This window comes from Urocitellus parryii, chromosome 5 (genome assembly GCF_045843805.1).
Source record: "Urocitellus parryii isolate mUroPar1 chromosome 5, mUroPar1.hap1, whole genome shotgun sequence".
NCBI classification, from domain to species: domain Eukaryota; kingdom Metazoa; phylum Chordata; class Mammalia; order Rodentia; family Sciuridae; genus Urocitellus; species Urocitellus parryii.
In genome coordinates, this window is record NC_135535.1 from 67192980 (window position 1) to 67215543 (window position 22564).

A 22564-nucleotide genomic window follows, 5' to 3' on the forward strand; every position below is an offset into this window, starting at 1 on the left:
AGGCCCTTCATCAACATGAGGACCAGCTGTGTCTTCCAAGATTTGTTACTTTGACTCCTGCTATGCCTTAGGTCTGGACCCCTGTGGTTGTCTTTCCAGTGCCTTGACTCCTTCACAACCTCATACCAAGATCTGGTCTCTTCAGGAATCTCTCACACACCTCCTTTCACAATAATTAGGGCTTTGGAATGACTTCCCTACCCAAACCCTAGTGCACACAAGGGACTTCTAGTCCAGTCTGTTTACTCTGCTTTCTTGATTCCCCTCTTCCCATTAGTCAAAGTCATCAGAACTGGGATACTTCTCCCTCTTTCCCACTCCTTGTATTTCTTTCACAATCCATCTTGTTTGTCCTTATACAATCATATCCTCCTCAATATAGACTGAAGTTTCTGTCGTTAAGAATGGAGTGATCCATAAACCTGGAAAGGAGAGAAATGGTCTGAGATTCAGCCATGCTAGGCTGGAGGCTTGGGGAAAATCCTTACAAATAGTCCCAAGACCACCTCAGAATGTGCAGGGGTAGTGATGAAAAAGTAGGGGAGCAACAAAGGTAGTGGAAACATCCTCGGGCTCCCACAGGAATGGCACAGACATGTCTTGTGCTCCTCAGAAATCATATCTACAGTGTGAAAACACAAACCTGGCTGGGCACTGTGGCTCATTCCTGTAATCCCAACGATTTGGGAGGCTGAGGTGGAGGATTACAAATTCAAGACCAGCCTCAGCAATTTAGGGAGACTCTTAACAACTTAGTGAGTTCCTGCTCAAATTTTAGAAACAATAAAAAGGGCTGGGGATGTAGTTCAGTGGTAAAGTGCCCCTGGGTGCAATCCCCAGTACAAAACAAAAAAGAAGAAAGAAATCCTTAACTCCATTGAATACCACTACTGCCCAGGTTCTGTGACCAGTCTTTCCTAATAAGACCCAAACTTCTCCTAATTCTCCAATGTTGAGCAGAGATAAAACAGCCTAATGATTTCAGTAAGAGGAGGGAATACTTCCCTTGGTTTTCCCACCCTGACCCCTCCCTAACCTAACCTGGTCATTGGGCTTTTAATGAGACAGTGGCGTGGGCTCCAGATCCATGGCATGGTTTTCTCCGGACGTACTCCTGGATCGTGAGACCGCCAGAAGCTGAAGTTCTGAGCATCAGTCAGAGGGACTCTGAAGACCTGATTGGGGACTGAATGGATTGGGTGGTGGGGAGGGCAGGTTACTGAATTCCTTCAAGTTTACCACTTATTTTTCTCCCTCCCCAAAAGCCCAGCCAAGCAACTGGGCCTGACCAGGTGCTCAGAGGTCCTGGGAATGTGGTTACCACACCCTGCTTTACTTCCGGATTCCAGCATCTTACACCTTTCATGGTCAGATGAATTAGTCTTGGTTCTTCCTGTTGCTAGTAAGCCATCTCCAAGAAAGCTTCCCCAAGAGCTAAGATGGTGGAAGAACAAGTGGTCAATCCACTGGGAAGTGTATCAGATGGTGTCCACTGATTTCATTATTTTCTTTTTTTCTGGGCTTAATCATCCTTACTTCTTTCCCTCCTCTCTGAAATAATGCCTTCTTTTTCCTCACTCCAGGTAATTCTCTGAAACTTAACAATGATACCACCTCACTTTTAGATACAGATATCAAGTGCTGTCATGTTCTAGAGGTATTAGGTGTTTTTAAAAACTTACCTAGATACTTTTAAAAATACATATATTTTCACCAGGCATGGTAGTGCATGCTTGTAATCCCAGAGACTTGGGAGGCAGAGACAGGAAGTTCACAAGTTCAAGGCTGGCTTCAGCAATTTAGTGAGGTCCTAAGCAATTTAGTGAGACCCCGTCTCAAAATAAAAAATAAAAGGGCTGGGAATGTGGCTTAGTTGTTAAAAAAAAAAAAAAGTATTCTCACTGTTTGGATAAATCTAATTCTACTTGTGTATAAAATTTGGGTATTTTTTTAAACTTAGATTTATGGCCTAATATTTTGGTTTGCTCTGGTTTTTATAATCATGATTTTTAAAAAATCTAATAATTCACTGAGTAAATATATTTACTTGTTTTCCTATTAATTAATAATAAGCTAAAAGTATTTTAGCTTTATAAATTAAACTTTAATTTTGAAATAGGTAGATTTAATAATAATACCTGGAGAGCCCCTCAATGGTATTATGTTGCAAAACTATAGTACACTACTAGAACCAAGATGTTAATATATTAATACAGAACTGTTCCATTGCTGTTTTTTTAAAAAATATTTTTAATATTTATTTTTTAGTATTTGGCGGACACAACATCTTTGTTTGTATGTGGTGCTGAGGATCGAACCTGGGCCGCACGCATGCCAGGCGAGCGCGCTACCACTTGAGCCACATCCTCAGCCCTGTTCCATTGCTGTTGATCCTGGTGCTGCCATTTTGTAACATTATTAACCTGCTTCCTTGTTCATTTTGAGAGAGAGAGAAAGAGAATGCCTGCTTTACTGGTCTACCAGTCTTACAGAATTGATATGAAGATCACACCAGAGCTGAAATAATTTAGGAAGGTACTTTGTATATTATCACACAGTACCCCATGGTGAGTAGTAGGGCAAAGCACCAAGCTTTAAATTTAACTAAACTGAGCTTAAACTCCAGACAAATTGTGTAATTTTGGGCAAGTTAACTTCTCTGAACCATCTAAAAATTATTTCAGCTCTGGTGTGATCTTCATATCAATTCTGTAAGACTGGTAGACCAGTAAAGCAGGCGTTCTCTTTATCTCTCTCTCAAAATGAACAAGGAAGCAGGTTAATAAAGTGTAAGTGACCCATAGAAAGTCAGATGTCTAAAATGAAGCAGAACTAGGATTTAAATCTGTATATTGTGCTTTCACATCTGATTCAATTTATATTTCATCAGGCTCATCTACCATTCCAGTCTACTTTCTCCCACCTCTTCTCAGTCTCTCTCCCTGGCTCTTTCTCTCTTCCTGACCTATAATCATGCCTCAATGATATAATCCTAGCATGGTGCCCACTCCAAGATACTTACATGTTTTTAGCAACACCTTCCGTACAGCTTCATTGTATCTCATGTGACTATTCTGGTGCAGGAAATAATTCCCATCTTCTGAGATAATGGGGGGAAGCCTAGTGGACACTGATTCCCTCTGGTCTGAAACAAGAACAAATTCATTCAATGAGTACCTGGAAAATGTGGCTATTTGGTTCTGTGATTCTGTAGTCTCCATATCAACTAGGTACATGGCAGGGATCTCTCCTAACCACTCACACCAAATTCTCTTTTTTTTAATATTTATTTTTTTCTTATAGGTGGACACATATCTTTATTTTATTTTATTTTTATGTGGTGCTCAGGATCAAACCCAGGGCCTAATGCATGCTAGATGAGTGCTCTACCTCTAAGCCACAATCCTAGCCCCTCACATCAAATTCTCAAGATCTCAGGAGTCAAATCACCATGACTGTGACAGAGGGGAAGAGTGATCACAAGAACTCCCTCATTGCTGTCTTGCTTCTCTGAACTCAGAATATTGGATAAATATTTAGGGTTAATATGGGGAAGATGGGTCCTTATCTGGATGGATACTCCTTTCCTGGGATTGACATGTTTTTAGAATTGCAAATGGCCTAAAATGGGAAGTTATGTTTGATCTAAGTCTTAGTCCATAAGTAGAAGTCCCTGAGCCACAGTAGAACCAGAAAGATCATTTTAGAGAGCAGGATGGCAAATGCATTAGAAGCTTTAGAGAGGCAGCAGAGAACTTTTGTTGGTTTGGTTCCTGGATTGCTGGGTGAAGTGGAAAGGGACAAGGGATGGGACTCGTAAGGTAGTGTAGTGATTACCTAACATTCATTATGCTTGGGAAGCATCTCTTATGAAACAGAACCTGTATCTCACTTTAGAGGCTGAGAAAACCAGATCTTCCTCACTCAGGCTCTTTCACAGCAAGGACGTAGACAAAAACTTTTGGCTAGTCTAATTAAATACATCTGATCCAGATTTTGAATCAAACATGAGGTTGGAAGGGAGATGTGGCTAGATAAAGTTTATTATTATTTTTCCTAGTGATGGGCATTGGAAGAAGTGTCACTGAATCCTGCTTCTCAACAGTAGTATAGCAGTATCCAGGACTCTGTGTCCTTGGTGTCAGTAGTGCCCACTGAATGTAGGTAATGTCTCTGCCAAACCACGTCTGTGGCATGATTCTGAGCATTGTTACTGGTTATTCCACATGAAGCTTGGTTCTCCATTTCCCCTGCAGGTTTTATATGCTTCCCAGTGTTCTTTTTTTTTAAAAAAAAAATATCGTGTCCATCTACAATTAAAAAAATAAATATTAAATAAAGAGGGGCTGGGGATGTGGCTCAAGCAGTAGCTCGCTCGTCTGGCATGCGTGCAGCCCGGGTTCGATCCACCACGTACAAACAAAGATGTTGTGTCTGCCGAAAACCAAAAAATAAATATTAAAAAAAATTCTTAATAAATAAATAAATAAATAAATAAAGATATTGTGTCCATATACAATTAAAAAATAAATATCTTTTATTTATTTTTATGTGGTGCTGAGGTTCGAACCTTGGACATGCTAGGCGAGCACTCCACCCCTGAGCCATAACCCTAGCACCCCCCAAGTGTTCTTTTATAATGCATTCATGGGCTGGGGTTGTCACTAAGTGGTACAGCATTTGCTTTGCACATGTGAGGTACTGGGTTTGATCCTCAGGACCACATAAAAAATAGATGAATAAAGTTATAACGTCCATCTATAACTAAAATATTTTAAAAATAGAATACATTCATGTTCTACTTAAATAGGCTAGATTTGGCTTGCATTTCAGAATCTTGAACAAGAATGGATGGATTTGAGAAAATTTAAGATGCAGAAGAGTATGACTTTGGGAGTGAGAAAAAGGGAAGTATTCAGGGTAGCTTCCTCCAAGATTTCTGTCTCCTGGCCATTACATCCATTCTGTCATCCAAGGGGAAAAAGGTGCTAGGCCCCTTGCTGTCTTTTCTCCAGCTAGTCTCTGATGTAGAGTAGAATCCAGCTCTACATCTGATGTTTTCAATGCCTTGTTCTGTTGGCATCAAGTAGTGGCTTTGTCCCACCCTCTCAGATTTTTATATTTCTTCTTTTTTGATGCTTGTCAGGAACTAGATGTGGTCCAGTATTTGCCATTCTCTCTGAAAATGGTTGAGGATTGCCGACTCATCTCTGGTGAAGTGTAGGGATGCTACTTTTGTAGGGATGCTCCTGATTTTCTCTTAGCTTGGCCCAACTCATTCATCATCTCTGATCCTCCTCTCTCCCTTTTTCCCCTCAAATCAAAATCTCCTCTAACATTATGTATCTGAAATAATTATAAGAGTGGGATACAGTTTGAACTTCCTTTCCTCCCTGTACATCTGAGGACCTAAAAGACGTGGCAGTATTAAAGCCTTGTTTAGAGTATAGTTTGGAAGCTTAGACTGAACCAGAGGGCTGATTTGTATTTCATCACAGGTTATTGCAATGAGGGACCATTTCCTGGAAGCAGTGACATTTGAGTTTGTCATTTGAATTTAGGATCCCAGAAGTGTGACTTCTAGGCTTGGGACACAGTGGTGATAATATCCAACACACATTAATTGCTATTGTCTAGGAGTTGGATTGCTGTACGCAGAGTAATACCACACTGACTAGAAATTCATGCAAGGTTAGCTTAAGAGAAAATGTTAATGATATTGTACATAAAAATGACTCTTCTCTAGGAAGTCATATCAAATATTGGACATTAATCCCTTGAAGTTGGCTGGAACATTAAGATGTACTGAAATCAGCTGAAGTGTGTTTGGGGGACTATCTTGCACTTACTGTCTTCCCTGATGCAAGGAAATTATCAATGTTTTGGGATGAAGTGAAGAGGAGCCCAGGAAAGCATATATCCAGGGAATAAGACCAATCCCCAGAGCATGTTTTCCATATGGGGGCAGTTATTTTGCCTCCACGTTCAAAAAATACCTTTCTCATAGTGGTGTACTTGTTCAGAATTCTGAACACAGGGGAAGTAGATGGGCCATGAGACAGCAATGGAACAGTGCTGGTTGCAGACTGCTGATTAAAGTGGATTGCATGGATTTTCTAGAGATAATAACAATAAAAGTAGCCAATACTTGATAAACCTGTTTAACACAACTCTATAAGGTAAGACCTACTATTATTTTGTAGAGGGGAGACAGAGGCACAGAGAATTTTAGAAATTTTCCCAAGGTCATAAAACTAGCTTGTTGTAGAGACACAAGTTAACGCAAGAAGCTTGACTCTGGAGCCCACGCTCTTACTCCTAGACTACACTGCCCCTTGAAGTAACCTCATCAGGACTTTCAGGAAGGACCAAGGAGGACTTAAGATTAATAGAAGCAGCCCTGTGATGAGCTCCTTTCACACAGCTCATTAGGGGCCCTGTGAAAGGTGTCTGTTCACCTGGAGTAGCCTTGAGTTGAGTAGGAGACATGATAAAATTGCCTTGATATGGAGGCAGAACCCTGCCTCTCTGAATTCTACCAAATGTGGAACTTCATTTCCTATGGCCAGTCTCAGGATAGCAGAGTACTGGATCTTGGTGAATCACTGTACCAGTGCATTGGACCAGTCCTAGTGGGGAAGACTGATGGGGAAAGGCTGAGCTCCTGTGGAAAAAGTGTCCTGTCTGCTGCTTACAGACATGGTCGCCTGCTTGGAGCCCACTCCCTAGGCTTCAGCAGAGTGTGGCTATGACTAGCAGGAGTGCCTCCTTCGTTTCTTTTTTTTTTTTTTCTTTTTCTTTTTTTTTCCTCCTTCGTTTCATGTGGATAGGGTATGGTGGTCTGTAGCAGTTATGAGACAATGTGGGTTATTTCCAAGATACATTTTTTTTTTAAAGAGAGAGTGAGAGAGGAGAGAGAGAGAGAGAGAGAGAATTTTTAATATTTATTTTTTAGTTCTCGGCGGACACAACATCCTTGTTGGTATGTGGTGCTGAGGATCGAACCCGGGCCGCATACATGCCAGGCGAGCGCGCTACTGCTGAGCCACATCTCCAGCCCCCCAAGATACATTTCTATAACTTTGATAGCAGAGGGGCTCAGGCTGTGACCAGTTCATTCTTGGGTGAATATTGTGCTATTCATGCTCCTGTTTGAAAAGCCAGACCTACAGTGCCCTCTGCTGGAATATAAGAGTAGCACTTCCAGTCATCTCTTGACCTGTAGGTCACCAAGCAAGGAGCTCAGAGAGGCCAGGAGGCCTAGGAGATTGAGCAGAAGACATTCCAACCAGGATTAGGAAAGCAACTGTTGCATCCTATGACAGGATTCAGAAAATAAGAACATAAGAGAGTTAGTTGTATTCAGCTTTTTACCAGTCTTGAGATTAACCTTTCATTGAAGAAATTAATTTGAAACTAGAAGTGAGAGCAACTCTGAAGACTTGTTAGTAAATTCCTCTGGGAAGGGGAATAAGGACAAGCAATGGAAGAAACTGGATTGAGGCCCTTTGGATGTGCAGAGCTTGGAGGTCTGTGTGTCTGTGGTTAGAAGCCAGTCACTAGAGTCTTTCAGGGAGAGGTAATTTGTTTCAAGAAAGAACAAGCATAATTTCTCTCTACCATCCACCCCCATCCATTGGCCTCTGAGAACTCCATTCAGTGGGCAATGTCCTGACTTCCTGTACTTGTGAGATCCAACTTGACCTAGGGTCTTCAGATAATAAGGCAAGGAAGTCATCCCAGCAAAGGGCCAGATTAGAGCAGTTTATTTGAAAATTGGTCTTGACCAAGACAGTTTTGGACCAAGAGGAGTGTGTAGGTATGAAGCTAAGAGTGATAGGAGAACAGGGCTCAAAGCAGGAGGTGAAACAGATTTAGCAAAGGAAGGGGCATACATATAAAGACTTGCTCATCCAGGCAAACTTACATACTCAAGAGACCAGGGCATAAGATTCTGAATGAATTCTGGAAGCTAAGCTGAGCCTGCAGAACAACTCTGATTATGATTAGGAAGGGTGAGTCTGGGAGGGACAGGAATGGTTGGTGGATGAGAGTTCTAGTCATTGGTCAGGGGTGCTCTTCTGTGGGTAGTTGTAGTTGATCAGGCTCTTTCAGGAACTAGATGAAATATCCTTTGAAACTAGTAGTTTTTGCTCCTCAATAAATAAATACATTAAACAAAGGTCCATCAACAACTAAAAAGAGTATTTAAAAAGCCCTAAAACACAGTTTAGTAACAGTTAACAGTGTTTCCTGTTTTCCAGCTGGGAACAGGGTGCACACAGGTAATTCCAGCAACTCGGGAGGCTGAGGCAGGATTGTAAGTTTGAGGCCAGCCTCAGCAACTTAGTGAGGCTGTGAGCAACTCAGTGAGGCCTTGCCTCAAAAAAAAAAAAAAAAAAAAAAAAAAAAAAAAAAGGCTGGGGATGTAGCTCAGTGGTAAAGAGCCTCTGGGTTCAATCCCCAGTACTAAAATAATGACAACAACAACAACAAAGAAAAAAACCCCAAATCTGTTTTCCAGGCATCCAGTCTTGGCAGTAGACAAAGATATTCAAGTCATAGGAAAGGAACATATTCCATATATAAATAGTTAACTTTCATATGATTTATGACTTTTCCCCCAATCATCTATTATACACCTTTATGTGCTAGGTATTAGGTATATTGCATACATTATTTAATCTCCATAATACAAGATAGACATTATGACCTCTACTTACAAGTAAGGAAACAGGCACTGGGAATTTGCTTAGCTCCCTCAAACTGAATAATTTTGGGTACCTGATAAAACTGTGTTTCTGAAGTTGAGGAAAGACTAAAACATGCTCTTCATACAATATTTTCCTCTTTGGTTTTTCAATTTTGGCTATCAGGAAGAAAAGAAAGAAATGAGGTGGGACTAGCAGGATTTTTATTACATGTGTTGACTCACCTCTGTGATTTTGCATTATGACTATAATAAGGGAAGCCTGAGTGGGCCCTTTTGAGTTGAATGTTAATACACTTACACCTACTAGAAGAAAGAACAACCTATCTTTCAAAGAAAAATTGTGAATGACCTAAAAGTGTATCATGATAGTTAGTGTTAGGAATACAAAGAGCGAATAATAATAGGTTTTTTAATAGTTACAGTAAAAGGCCTAGCTGAGGAGCCAGGTAAGAATGTGGCTGATTTGAGCATAGAGAACAGATGGAAGTGCTAGAGCAGGTAGACAAAAGTTGCTTGAAAGAATGTACACTAATCCCCCTTATCTGAGGGACACATGTTCCAAGACTCCCAGTGGGTTCCTGAAACCATGGATATTACCCAAACCTGGATATCTTATGTTTTTTCCTGTACATACGTACCTATTATAAAGTTTTCATTTATAAATTAGGCACAGATGGTCAGGCGTGGTAGTGCACATCTGTAATTTCAGCTTGGGAGGCGAGTTTAAAGCCAACCTCAACAATTTAGCAAAGCGCTAAGCAACTCAGTGAGACCCTATCTCTAATAAAATTCAAAATAGGGCTGAAGATGTGGCTTAGTAGTTGAGTGCCCCAGAGTTCAACCCCCCATACCTCCTCCAAAAGGCATAGTTATAGATTAACAATACTTAAGTAAAATAAGACAATTATACGCTAATAAAATTTATGTGGATGTGTTCTGTCTCTAAAAATCTTATTACAGTACTTACCCTTCTGTGATGATGTGAGAAAATATAGTGCCTACACCATGAGATGAAGTTAGGTGAATGATGTAAGCATTGGGATGAAATCTTGGGCTACTACATTAAGAGTTACTTGAACACCAGCAATGTGATAGTGGTTTTGAAAACCAAGATGACCAATGAGTGACTAAAGGGTAAGTAGCATATACAGCATAGATACACTGGACGAAGGGACAATTTATGTACCATGCAGGACAGTGTAAGATTTTATCATTATACTCAAAATCACAATTGGGGTTGGGGATATAGCTCAGTTGGTAGAGTGATTGCCTTACATGCCCAAGGCCCTGGGTTCAACCCCCAGCACCCCCCCACCACACACACAAAAGTGCATAATTTAAAACAGGAATTGTTTGTTTCTGGAATTTTTCATTTAATATTTTTGGACTGTGATTGATGACAGGTATCTGAAACAGCAGAAAGTCAAACTGTGGATAAAGGGGGAAATTAAGAAGATGAGTTTGGCTAGAAAATAACTGAAGATTAAGGAATCATTCTGGAGACAAGGGTGGCTTAAAATGGTTTGGCTTGTGGAAACTAAGGGTAAGTAGTCAAGGCACTATGGGTTCCCTGAATTAATGCATATATAAATTGAAATGAGAAAAAGTGGGGTAAACAAAATGGATATAGGCTTGTTAGAAATAAAAAAGAATGCTATATTTTATTTATAATCTCCTTGCTCCCCTTGTGAATTTCCCAAACTAGTTCTGAGGCACTAGTAAGGTATGATGCACGTCCCCTACTACAGGTTCACCGGCTTAAACCCCTCTCAGCTGACCATTTATTTCAAGCAACTTCAGCAGCACCAGGATTCAGAACCATCTGAGTTCTGTTGTACATTTCTGCTGTTATGATAAATAAGATGAGAAATAAAATTTTATATGTTAGCAATACATTTAAGTTACGGGTAACTGGATACTGGCAGTTTTAATGGAGTGATGGGGGCAAGAACCTGGCTGGAATAAGCTCAAGAGAGAATGGCAGAACAAAGTACAGCAAGAACAGACAACTCCTTTGGAGAATTTGCTCTGTGGAGATGGGAGTCAGGGAAGCAAGAAAGATGGTGCTTGAAGAGGGAAAAAAGAAATTATAGCATGTATGTGTACAGACAGAAATGATCAGAGGTGGTAAAATTAATGTGAGAGTGAGTAGGTGTCCTTGAGTAGTCAAAAAGAGATGGAGGGGCTGGGGCTCACATATGAGGCACTGGGTTTAATCCTCAGCACCAAGTAAAAATAAATACATACATAAATATATAGTGTCCATCTACAACTAAATAAAAAATATATTAAAAAAAGAGATGGAATCTGGTGCACAAGTGAAGGGTTTGTCTTAATAGGTGTGTGGACCATTCATTATAATAGAAAAGATAGGGGCACATATGTGGGTAGACAGACAGATGTGGTTTGTGAGAGCTTTTAGAAATTATCTTTCAATAGCTTTTATTTTCCCTGTGAAATAGAAAGTAAGTCATGGACTGGGGATGTGACTCAGTGGTAAAGTGTTTGTCTAGCATGTATGAAGCCATAGGTTCAATCCCCAGCACAGAAAATAAAAAAGGAAATATAGTGTGACTTCTGGGCAGCCATGAAGGCCTATTCGACTTTATGATCATAATCAGATCAAAACTGGAAAGATAATCAGCACAGGTGTTTTTCTCTAGGCTGTTAGTATAAAATTATCATTCCAGTTTTGTTATAATTGGGGATAGGAGTGGGGATAGGAAGGTGGTGAAAGAAATGAGTGCAACAGATTGAAGGGACTGTATGGTCAAGGGAGGTCCCCCTGATTCACAGGGGAAGTCTAGATTTGTGCCTTACTTAGGAGTTTCTTATATATTCTGAATATTATTGAATACACGAATTATACATGTGAATATGTAGGATATGTGTTTGGTACTACATTGAATAAAAGTTGGGAAAGTGGGCATCCTCATTCCCCAATTCAATATGATGTTGAATAATTATATATGGCTTTTGTTATGTTGAAGCACATTCTTTCCATATATAATTTGTTCAGTGTTTTTATTATGAAGTGATGTTGAATTTGATCGAATGATTGTGGGAGACCAACCTCGCACTTGACTGAGTTAACTCCCCTGCTGGGCAATGTGACCTCAGGCACCCATGCTGCTAGACTGCCCCACTCTTCTAGGGTTTGAGCGACTGCGTCTTATGTGTCTTCCTATAGCCCCATGGGTGGAGCTATGATCACCTGTTCCTTTGTAATATAACCCCTTGCCCTGTTTAGGATAGAATCTTCCATGGAAGTGCCTTGTGTGTGTCCCCTTCTCTTACTGTGCTTTTGGGTGTGGCCTACCCAGATGTCAGTCAACCTGCTGACAGTGGACATCATGAAGATAGACTCAGCCCCCTGAAACCTGGCCCCTTGCCTCCTTTGAATAGCTTCTCCTCAATAAAAGGGGTCAGGGTGTGTCTCGATCTCTCTCTTCCTCCGGACCCTTAAGGTCAGAGGAGCGGTCATAGCGATCTCAAAGAAAAAGGTATTTGTGTCTCTTGTGTGTTTTTTTGTTTACGTAGCCCAGTTAGCCCTGTTTACCTGGAGTGACCCCTGAGCCTTTTAGTCTCGAACAGAAAACCCAGCAAATGACTTTTCTATATCTTTTGAGATAATCATATGGTGTTTGTCTTTTACTCTGTTGATGTAAACATGTTAAATATGTTGAAACATCCTTGTACCTCCAGGATGTGATAATGGTGTATAATCTTCTTGATTTGCTTTGCTAGTGTTCTGTTGAGAATTTTTGCATCTGTGTTCATCAGACACATTGGTCATCCTTTCTTTCTTTCTTTGGTACCAGGGATTAAACTCAGGGGCACTGGCCTACTGAGCCACATCCCTGGCCCTATTTTGTATTTTATTTAGAGACAGGGTCTCACTGAGTTACTTAGCACCTCACTTTTTGCTGAGGCTAGCTTTGAACTTGTGATCTTCCTGTCCTAGCCTCCTGAGCCACTGGGATTACAGGCATGCACCATCATACCCAGCCATTATCCTTTCTTTTTAATTTGAGATAGGGTCTTGCTATGTTGCCCTCAAACTCCAGGGCCCCTTTTGCCTTAGTTTCCTGAGCCAGCCACCAGGCCCAGCTTTGGTCATGCTTTTATTCTTTTTTTTCTCTTTTTTTTTTTTGGTGGTATTAAGGATTGAACCCAGGGACACTTTACCACTGAGCTACATCCCCAGCCCTTTTGATTTTTTATTTTGAGATAACATGTCTCTAAGTTCCCCATGCTGGTCTGGAACTTGTAATCCTCTTTCCTCAACCTCCTCAGTACCTTGGAGGCACTTTAATTCTTAATTTACAAAGTGTTTTTTAAAAAATATCAATTGTCTTTTCAGTTTTCATGGGCGTGTGTGTGTGTATTTAATTTGACATATAGGTGTAATGTATTATATATTAATATATTATCTAATATTAAATCATGACTGAATTCCTGAAATAAGCCTGACTTGATTTTAAGTGTTATTTTTAATATATTCTTGAGTTTTATCTGCTAGTGTGATTTGTTAATTTATATTTACTTTGGTCTATGGCTTCTTTTGTACTATATTCTTATTATATTTATTATTTTATCAGTTTTGTTTTGATATGGTAAAATTAATAAATTATTCACAGTGTTTTCTGTGCCTTTTAAAATGGAATTATCTGTTTTAAAAAAATTTTTTCATCAAAATTACCTGGGTCCAGAGTCTTTTTTCATGTTTTTTTGTTTAACAAATTTAATTTTCTTTCATTATTACTATTATTATTATTATTTTGGTCCTAGGGATTGAACTCAGGCGCACTCGACCACAGAGCCACATCTTCAGCCCAATTTTGTATTTTATTTAGAGATAGGATCTCACTGAGTTGCTCAGAGCCTCGTTAAATTGCTAAGGCTGGCTTTGAACTTGCAATCCTCCTGCCTCTGCCTCCTGAGCCGCTGGGATTACAGGTGTGTGCCACCACACCTGGCTCATTAAACCTGGCTCAAAGGTTTAAACTTCTTTATTTTAAATCTTTCTTATAATACAAACATATACATTTTTAAACTTTATTTTATTTTTATATTTTTATTTTTAAAAATTTTTATTTATTTTTTTTAGTCATACATGACTAAACTTTATTTTATTAATTTATTTTTATGTGGTGCTAAGGATCAAACCCAGTGCCTCATACATGCTAGGCAAGCACTCCACCACTGAGCCACGAACCCAACCCTAAATTTTTTTTTTTTTTATACTGAGGATGGAATCCAGGGGTTCTCTACCACTGAGCCACATCCCCAGCCCTTTTTATTTTTATTTTGAGACACCAAAGCTGGCCTGCAACTGATCTCCTGTCTTAGCCTCCTGAGTTTCTGGGATTACAGGTTTGAACCACTGCACCTGGGAAGAATTTTGTTTTGAGGAAATCCAATTTATCTATTTTTCCTTCTATCACTTGTGTTTTTAGTGTCGTATCTAAAAAACCATTGCCTAAAGTTTCAAAATTTACTTCTATATTTTATTCTTAGACTTTTAAAGTTTCAGTTTTACATTTATATCTAATATCCATTTTGAGTTAATTTTAGTATATAGTGTGATACAGAGGTATAATTTCACTCTTTCGCATGGTAATATTCAGTTTTTTCAGAACCATTTGTTGAAAAGACTATTCATCACTGAAGTGTTGGCATGCTCATTTAAAGTCAATTGACCATAAAGTGTAGGGTTTACTTCCGGATTCTAAATTCTATTCTATTGATCTATGTTAATCCTTATGACAGTTCCCTACTGTCTTGATTACTTTAGCTTTGTAGAATATTTTAAATTAAGAAGTGTCTTTGTTCAAGATTGCCTTGTCTATTCTGGGTCCATCTGAATTTTGGGACAGCTTGTCAATATTTGTCATTATATTTGGGTGATATTTTACCACAAGGAATTCTGAAAGTCTGAACTGTCTGGAAAGGGAATTTGACATTTTTTCCTCTCCTGTCCCTCATATTGGATTTGGTAGCCTCCAACCTGGTTAAGGGCAAGGCCATTTAAGTTTTTATTAGTCATTAATAAAGATGTCTCCTAGTTTTTTTTTTTTTTTTTTTTTTTGGTACTGGGGATTCAATGCAGGAACACTTGACCTCTGAGCTACATCCACAGCCCTTTATTTTTTATTTTGAGACAAGGTTTTGCTAAGTTACCTAAGGCCTATTTAAGTTGCTGAGGCTGGCCTTGAACTTCAATCTTTCTGCCTCAGCCTTTAGAGTCACTGGGGTTGCAGGCATGCACCACCACACTTGGCAAGAAATCCTAGTTTCTTGAAGTATTTCAGAACATTAAATATGAACAGCTCAAAATTATATGCAGTAGAAATTCTCCTAAGAATGCTTCATTTATTAGGATTGCCAGATTAATTTATGGTCTCCATTTCCTCTGAAAACATTTTAAAGATACCTGTAACACTCCCAATGTAGCTGAGAGCTATTTCTAGAATACCTGCATTCTTCTGCTCCCACAGTTGAACTTCAAGCTTACCAAGAGTCTGTTGTGACCCCCTTCCAAAAAAACCCAATTTACTCAGGTTAACTTTATGATTGTCATTTTAAATTTAGTGAAATATTATTTAAACAAAGTGTAAAAAAAAAAAGAGCAGGTGTTTCTACAAAAACCAAATTGAATGTTCTAGAAAAGTTCAATGAAGGGGCTGGGGTTGTGGCTCAGTGGTAGAGCGCTTGCCTAGCATGTGCGAGACCCTGGGTTTGATCCTCAGCACCACATAAAAATAAAATAAAGGTATTGTGTCCAACTACAACTAAAATATAAATATATTTAAAAAATTCAATTAAGGTAGGTCACTTAAAACATTGCTGTAGCCAGGAACGGTGACAATGCCTGTAATACTAGTGACTTGGGAGGCTGAGACAGGAGGATTCGAAGTTCGAGGCCAGCCTTGGCAACATAGTGAGACCCTGTCTCAAAATAAAAAATAAAAAGAAGTGGTAGAGTGCCATTGGGTTCTATCCTCCCAACCCCTCCCACACAGCCCCAAACACACAAACACAACACAACTCAACAAAACAAAACAAAACCACATTCCTGTAAATTTTGAGTTAAAGTCTACTACAGGGGCTGGGGATGTGGCTCAAGCGGTAGTGCGCTCGCCTGGCATGCATGTGGCCCGGGTTTGATCCTCAGCACCACATACAAACAAAGATGTTGTGTCCGCCGAAAACTAAAAAAAAAAAAAAAAAAAAAAAAAAAAAAAAACTACATAAATAATATTAAAATTCTCTCTCTCTCTCTTTAAAAAAAAAGTCTACTACAATTAGAAAAATCACCATTTTACCACTATCATAGAAATAATTAATTCACACAGAACCATTAATGGATACTAAAACTAGTGGGTGAAAGTATGATGAATAATAGGATATTTACATTTTTTCAAAGTATCAGAAATTATTAATTACAAAAGGAAAATGGTAGCTCAACAGTGGAGAAAACTGGCAAATCACTTTAAGTGGTCAAAGTTAACATCATCAGTAATGGGCTAAAAATAACACAATAAGCCCTTATATGGTGTACTGAGCACACAATGTCACTTATTCCTGCAAAAATGCTTAAACCAGATCTAATCATGCAAAACATCAGACAAACCAAAATTAAGGAATATTCCACAAAATGTCTCATTTGTGCTATTACAAAAATGTCAGTGTTATGAAACAACGAGAAACTGTTCCAGATTAAAGGAGACTGAAGAGACAAGCTCACTAAATTCAACAATTAATCAACACATGAACCTTTCCTACATCATGGAAGGAAAAATGTGCTCTAAATGATATTAACAGAACAATTGGCAAAAAATTGGAATATGGACTATCTAGTTAGATAATATTTATCTATGTTAAGATTTGCTGAATTGAAATCTGTACTGTGTATAAGTTGTTGTTGTTCTTAGGAAATCAAACAGAAATATTTAGTAGTAAAGAGTTATGAGCAACCTATTCTCAATTAGCTGAGAAAGATATTAGATAAATAGATAAGAGACAAGACAAAGAAAGTGGCTTGTGCGGGTATGTGTATGTGTGCGTGTGTGTGTACGTGTGCATGTGTATGTGGTGCTGGGGATTGAACTTGGGTCATGCATGTGCTAGACAAGTGTTCCAACACTGAACTACATCCCAGACTCAAGAGTGGAAAAATATTACTAATTGGTTAATTTGGGTAAAAGGTGTAGGGAATCTCCTTCTATTAGCCTTACATCATAACTTTTCTATAATTTTGACATTATAAAAAAAATTCTGAAAAATGGTGGACTGACCACATGAGATTTTTCTTTTCCATTTCAAATTTACTAAAATGACATCATATCCTCCTCCTCCTGATGGCATTAACCTTCAGGGATGATATAATAAGATCCTGTCACAAAATAAAAAATAAAAAGGCTAGGGATACAGCTTAGTGGAAAAGCACCCTGGGTTCAATTCCAAGTTTAAATTAAAAAAAGATAAAAATAAATCTAAAACATTCAGGACTCATAAATATGCCTCTTACATATGTAGTAAATAGTTGTTTATCATTAAATACTTGAATCAATAAAAGTATTGATAATTAGAAATTATCAAGTGAAAATCTTCTGTCCTTTTATTTTTTTCAGTACTAGGGATTGAACTCATGGGTACTCTACCCTGAGCTACATCTCCAGACCTTTTTATTTTTTAATTTTGAGAGAGGGTTTTGCTGAGGTTGGCCTTGAACTTGTGATCATTCTGCATCAGCCTCCTGTGTAGCTGGGATTACAGCTGTGTGCCACCGTGCCTAACCCTCTGGAAGGGAAATAAACAGGGAGTAGGAATGGCAAATTTGATGTACTGTCCCTTTAACTTCACATTCTATGTAGGCCACCAATTTGACCAAGGCTCCTGTCTCTGATGCTCCAACAACAGAATGAAAAAACTTGAATAAGCAGGTGATATCAGGATACTTCCCTATCATCTCATAGAAGACTTTATAAAGTGAAGTCTTCCTCTCTGCCTCACCTACAAAGAAATTAATTCAAAGGCTCAGACCTTTGGATGCTAGGGATTGAACCCAGGGCCTTGCACATGCTAGGCAAGTGTTGTTCTACCAAGCTACACCCTCAGCCCTTACCAGTGTTTAAGTGATTTACAGGGTAGGAAAATCCCAGTTTGTTTATGGTGATGCAGGCCCATCTAGTAAAAGTAGTAGGGTTACAGCAGCCAGGAGAGGGTGGAGCAAGGGAAATTGGTCTGTTTCCCAAAGGGGAGTGTTTTTCTGAGAGAGGTCCAGAAGAGCACCTCTTTATTTGAAAACAGCCCCATGGTGTAATGCTGGGACCCAGAAGGAATGGGGGCAAGAAGAGTGGAAAGGGTTGGAATAGGGTTATTAAGGGATTTCTAGGGTCCATCACTGGGATCTTTGTATAAATCTTACCTGGAAGGTGAATAGTAGAATAGAACTTTGGTGGAATTAGAGGTCAGAGAGTGCCTATTGGAAGACTGTTTAATATATAGATTGTCCTTTATAATCTTTGTGCTTTTATACTTTCCTGATCACCTCTTCTCCTACCCAATACAGCTTTTGCTTAGCATCCATCTACACTTATGTTCATTCACATGGTCCCATTCTACCTGGAAGATCCTTTTCCTCAATTTCTGTGCTTTTGGACAATTCATCATTTAAGACCTAAATAAATTCTCATATCTCCTGCAAAGTCTCCCCTAGCTTCCTATTTTTATAGTCATTCAAAATCATTTATTCATTCACTCCATAAATATTTATTAAACCTCTATTATGTATGAGGAACAGCTAGGCATCGTGAGTACAATACAGATCTAATATTTACCAAGTTCAACATTCCCCTATAAAGTTAAAATGCTTAGCATGGTTAACAGCATCTTCAATTATCTGGCCTGTAACTAGTTTTCAAGGTCTGCCTCCTAGCACCTCTCCATTTTACCCTTCATCTATATCTAAGTGCTTGGAATTCACTTAATATGGTTCTCAAGGTCTCTGTTCTGTCTGTACTATATTCCCTTCTTGTTTACTTGATGAACTTTAGTCATCCTTTTAACACTCAGTTTAGAAGCATTTCCTCTGTGACGTCTTCTTTAAAGGATCCCCATATTCTTATTCCAAACCCAATAGTATGAGGTACTGCCTCCTTTGCAGTTGCATAAGTCCATATTTAATCATATATTATTTTTTGTTTGCATACTTATCTTCCTAATTAGATAGTAGAGGCCTTCTTTATTCATCTTTTAACCCTGGTCAGCATCATAAAGCCTGGCACACAACTGTGTGCTTAATATATGTTGGCTAAATGAGCAAATGAATGAATAAGAATACATTTATTTGATATTAAATGACAGAAAAATGAAGGGAATGGATGTCTTTGCTCCAAAATTTTAATTAGGGTAAGTGTTGACCTTGTTGATAGGATAAATCTCTAACCAAAGGTAGGAAAGGAAGTAGCTACAAACTGATCAGTGGAAGTGGCTAGGAAAACAAGTGGCCCTTCTAACCCTCTATTCTACATTACCCTTACTTGTTTCTTCAGTTATGTCCTTTTTTTTGTTCCGAAAGGGATGTTGATATCCCAATAGATATAAGTTGAAGAAGGCCATCTTGGTTCCTCCTTGTCCTCTTCTGGAATGTCCAGCCTGGAGCACTGTTTGGTAACCATAGTAATGTCCTGAAGAATTATTGTAATCGACACTTCCTTTGTCTAATCAGGCACAGAATTCTTGGGTTCACATTAGAGTTGGAGGAAAATGGAAGAACCAAGAGTCAATATCTTTTTCTTTGTCCTAGTCTCATACTGTAAGCCTCAGAAAGCAGTGAATAGAAAGAATAATAACTTGGGTTCAAATGTTAGTTTTGTCATACTCTAAGTGTCTGCCTTTGTATAGATTAATCAAGCCTCAGTTTTTAATTTTAATTTTAAAAAATGGCAATGATGATATCAGTTATAAAAATGAAATAATATATACAAACTCCTTACCACAAGGTTCAGCATGTAATAGAAACTTAACAGAGAGTATTTAAATCTAAATATGATATTTCCAATGAATCTTTATTTTATCAGTGGTGTGTCAGCTGATGCTGACTTTCAAGAGCTTGTCAAATTTTCATTAATTTTGCAAGCTTTTTAAAAATGTTATTATTAAAAGTTGAATGATCTAAACTTAAAAAATTGAATGTTATATTAAAAAGTAAAGGTAGCAAATATTAAAAACTTATCATTTTCTAATTGTTTTACTATTATCTATAATCTTGAGTTTATTTACTTTTATTATATCTGTATATTCTGCTTTTTTTTCATACTTTATTCTCTTTGTTTTTCAGCTTAGGAAGTTTCTATTGACATATTTTCAAGCCAACTGATTCTTTCTGTGTCATCTCCAGTCTATTGATGAATCCACCAAAGACATTGTTTTCTGATGATTTCTAGCCTTTTCTTTTCTTTCTTTATCCTTTTCCTTTTATTTTATTTTTTATATTTTTTTTGAGTACTGGGAATTGAACCTACGACTGTTCTATATCCTGAGCCCTTTTGTTTTATTTTTGAGACAGGGTTTTGCTAAATTGCCCAGGTTGGTTTTGAACTTGCTATCCTCATGCATGTCTTCTAACAACTGGTATTACAGGTGTGTGTCACCATGCCCAGCTTGATTCTTAGTTTTCATGTCTCTGCTAACATTACCCACCTGTTCTTGTGTGTTGTCCACTTTTTCCATTAGGGTCTTTAACATATTAATCATAGTTATTTTAAATTCTCAGTCGGATAATTCCAAAATTTCTGCCGTATGTGTGTCAGGTTGTAAGGAAAATATGAAGTGAAACAGGAAGGTTATAGGAGACTGCAGTTGGGTAATTCCTTCTTCCCACATTAGATAGGATCTGGTAAAAACCCAAGTTTCTGTTAAAATTTTTTTCTTGAGAAGCATATCTTTGTTAAGAACAGGATGCCATACTGCAAAATGACTACTTTCCCCTCTCCCTACTGGAAGCATGAAGGGATTTTTCTTCAGTCTTCAGTGAGACTCCAGGTAAAATATATAAAAACATGAGTGACCAGTTAAGGATGGGCCCCCAAGAGTTTTTATTTATTTATTTATTTATTTATTTATATTTTTAAAAAATATTTATTGTTCAGTTTTCGGCAGACACAACATCTTTATTTTTATTTTATGTGGTGCTGAGGATCGAACCCAGCACCCTGTGTATGCCAGGCAAGCGCGTTACTGCTTGAGTCACATTCCCAGCCCCAAGAGTTTTTTTTTTTTTTTTTTTAAATCTCTCTAGCTAGTCTGTGTTTAGTTGTCAGCAATTAGTCAATTATGCTATAAGTATTCCTATGAGTTACTGGTTCCCATAGTAATTTTTGCTCTTAATAGTCATGACTTTCTGTTCTAACTTTTTTTCTGATTTCATCTGTTTTTCCATCTTGGGGGATGAGGTTTATACTATAAAACCTTAATTCTCTAATGAGTCAAGAAGGATTGTTAAATTTATCTTTTTTCTTGTAAGGATGGACCCGATCACTTTTAATTTTTTTTTTTTTTTTCAGTTACTAGGGATTGAACCCAGGGCCCAATATATGTCAGGCAAGTGCTCTAACACTGAGCTCCATCCCTAGTCTGGGAGTGATGATTTCTAAGCTCTTTCCATATCAAGACAAGAAACTAGAAAGCCTAAACTATTGAATTGGTCTTGAGGAAATACTGTGTGATGATGCATACACCTCTCTTCAATTTCATTTTCAGGGATGCTGCATACTGATAGATTGAAATCAGCCATGGTGGGAGAATGTACACCACAGAAATTGACAATGTTAGATAAGGCTGGACTTAAGAAACCTGAGAAAGGGCTGGGGTTGTGGCTCAGCAGTAGAGCATTCGCCTAGCATGCGTGAGGCCCTGGGTTCGATCCTCAGCACCACATAAAAACAAACAAATAAATAAATAAAACAAAGGTATTGTGTCCAACTACAACTAACTGTTTTTAAAAAATAAAGTTGAGAAAATGTTAATAATGAATATTAAAAGTGTATCATATCTATAGCTATTACACTGTCCAATAGCAACATTGAAACTCTTCCAGTGTTCAAAAATTATACAATTCAGCAAAGATGTTTCTCAAGTCGCTGGCAAATTAATGAAGTTCCTATACAAGTCTCATTTTCATTTCCATCTTATTCACGCAAATGAAAATATCAGTGAATAGTCCAAAACTATACTCACTTGTTAAATGCAACTGTAGGTTGACTTGTGATTCAAGAGCTTGGCAAAACTGAAAGCATTTTGTGAGATTCAGTTGGTTATAGGAAATTTATAATAAAGATTATACATTTTATGTTAAGTTGCATACTATATATCCTTTGTATTAGTTAAAAATTTTTTTTGGGTGGGGGATACTGGGGATTGAACTCAGGGGCACTCAACTACTGACCCACTTCTCCAGCCCTATTTTGTATTTTAGTTAGAGACAGGGTCTCAGTTGCTTAGCACCTCGCTTTTGCTGAGGGCGGCTTTGAACTCGAGATCCTCCAGTCTCAGTGTCCCAAGCCTCTAGGATTACACGTGTACACCACTGCCCCCGGCATATATTAGTAAATTTTTAAAAGAAGAAAAGAGAAATTCCTCTGGTTTAAGATTTTTATCAATTGTCCTTTAAAAGCAATGTATGGAATCCTCAGTACCACCATTAGCTAACATTATTTAGAGAATCAATATGCACTAAACACCTCCTATATGCCTGACCCACATCCTGTTGGTGTTTTTTGAAGAAACCGAGGTGACATTCCAGATCACGAGCTAGGTGAAAGAATAGCTGGGATTTTTTAAGAT

General features: G+C 38.3%; 1 protein-coding gene across 1 annotated transcript; it reads right to left on the minus strand.

Moving 5' to 3' along the window:
• Window positions 1-373: 373 nt before the first annotated feature.
• Window positions 374-19339, minus strand: Spmip11 (sperm microtubule inner protein 11). The gene is made up of 4 exons (XM_026407099.1): window positions 19261-19339; window positions 3023-3145; window positions 1042-1186; window positions 374-422 (listed from the first exon to the last, which is right to left on the minus strand). The coding sequence occupies exons 1-4, from the start codon at window positions 19337-19339 to the stop codon at window positions 374-376; spliced, it is 396 nt and encodes a 131-aa protein (XP_026262884.1).
• Window positions 19340-22564: the final 3225 nt, after the last annotated feature.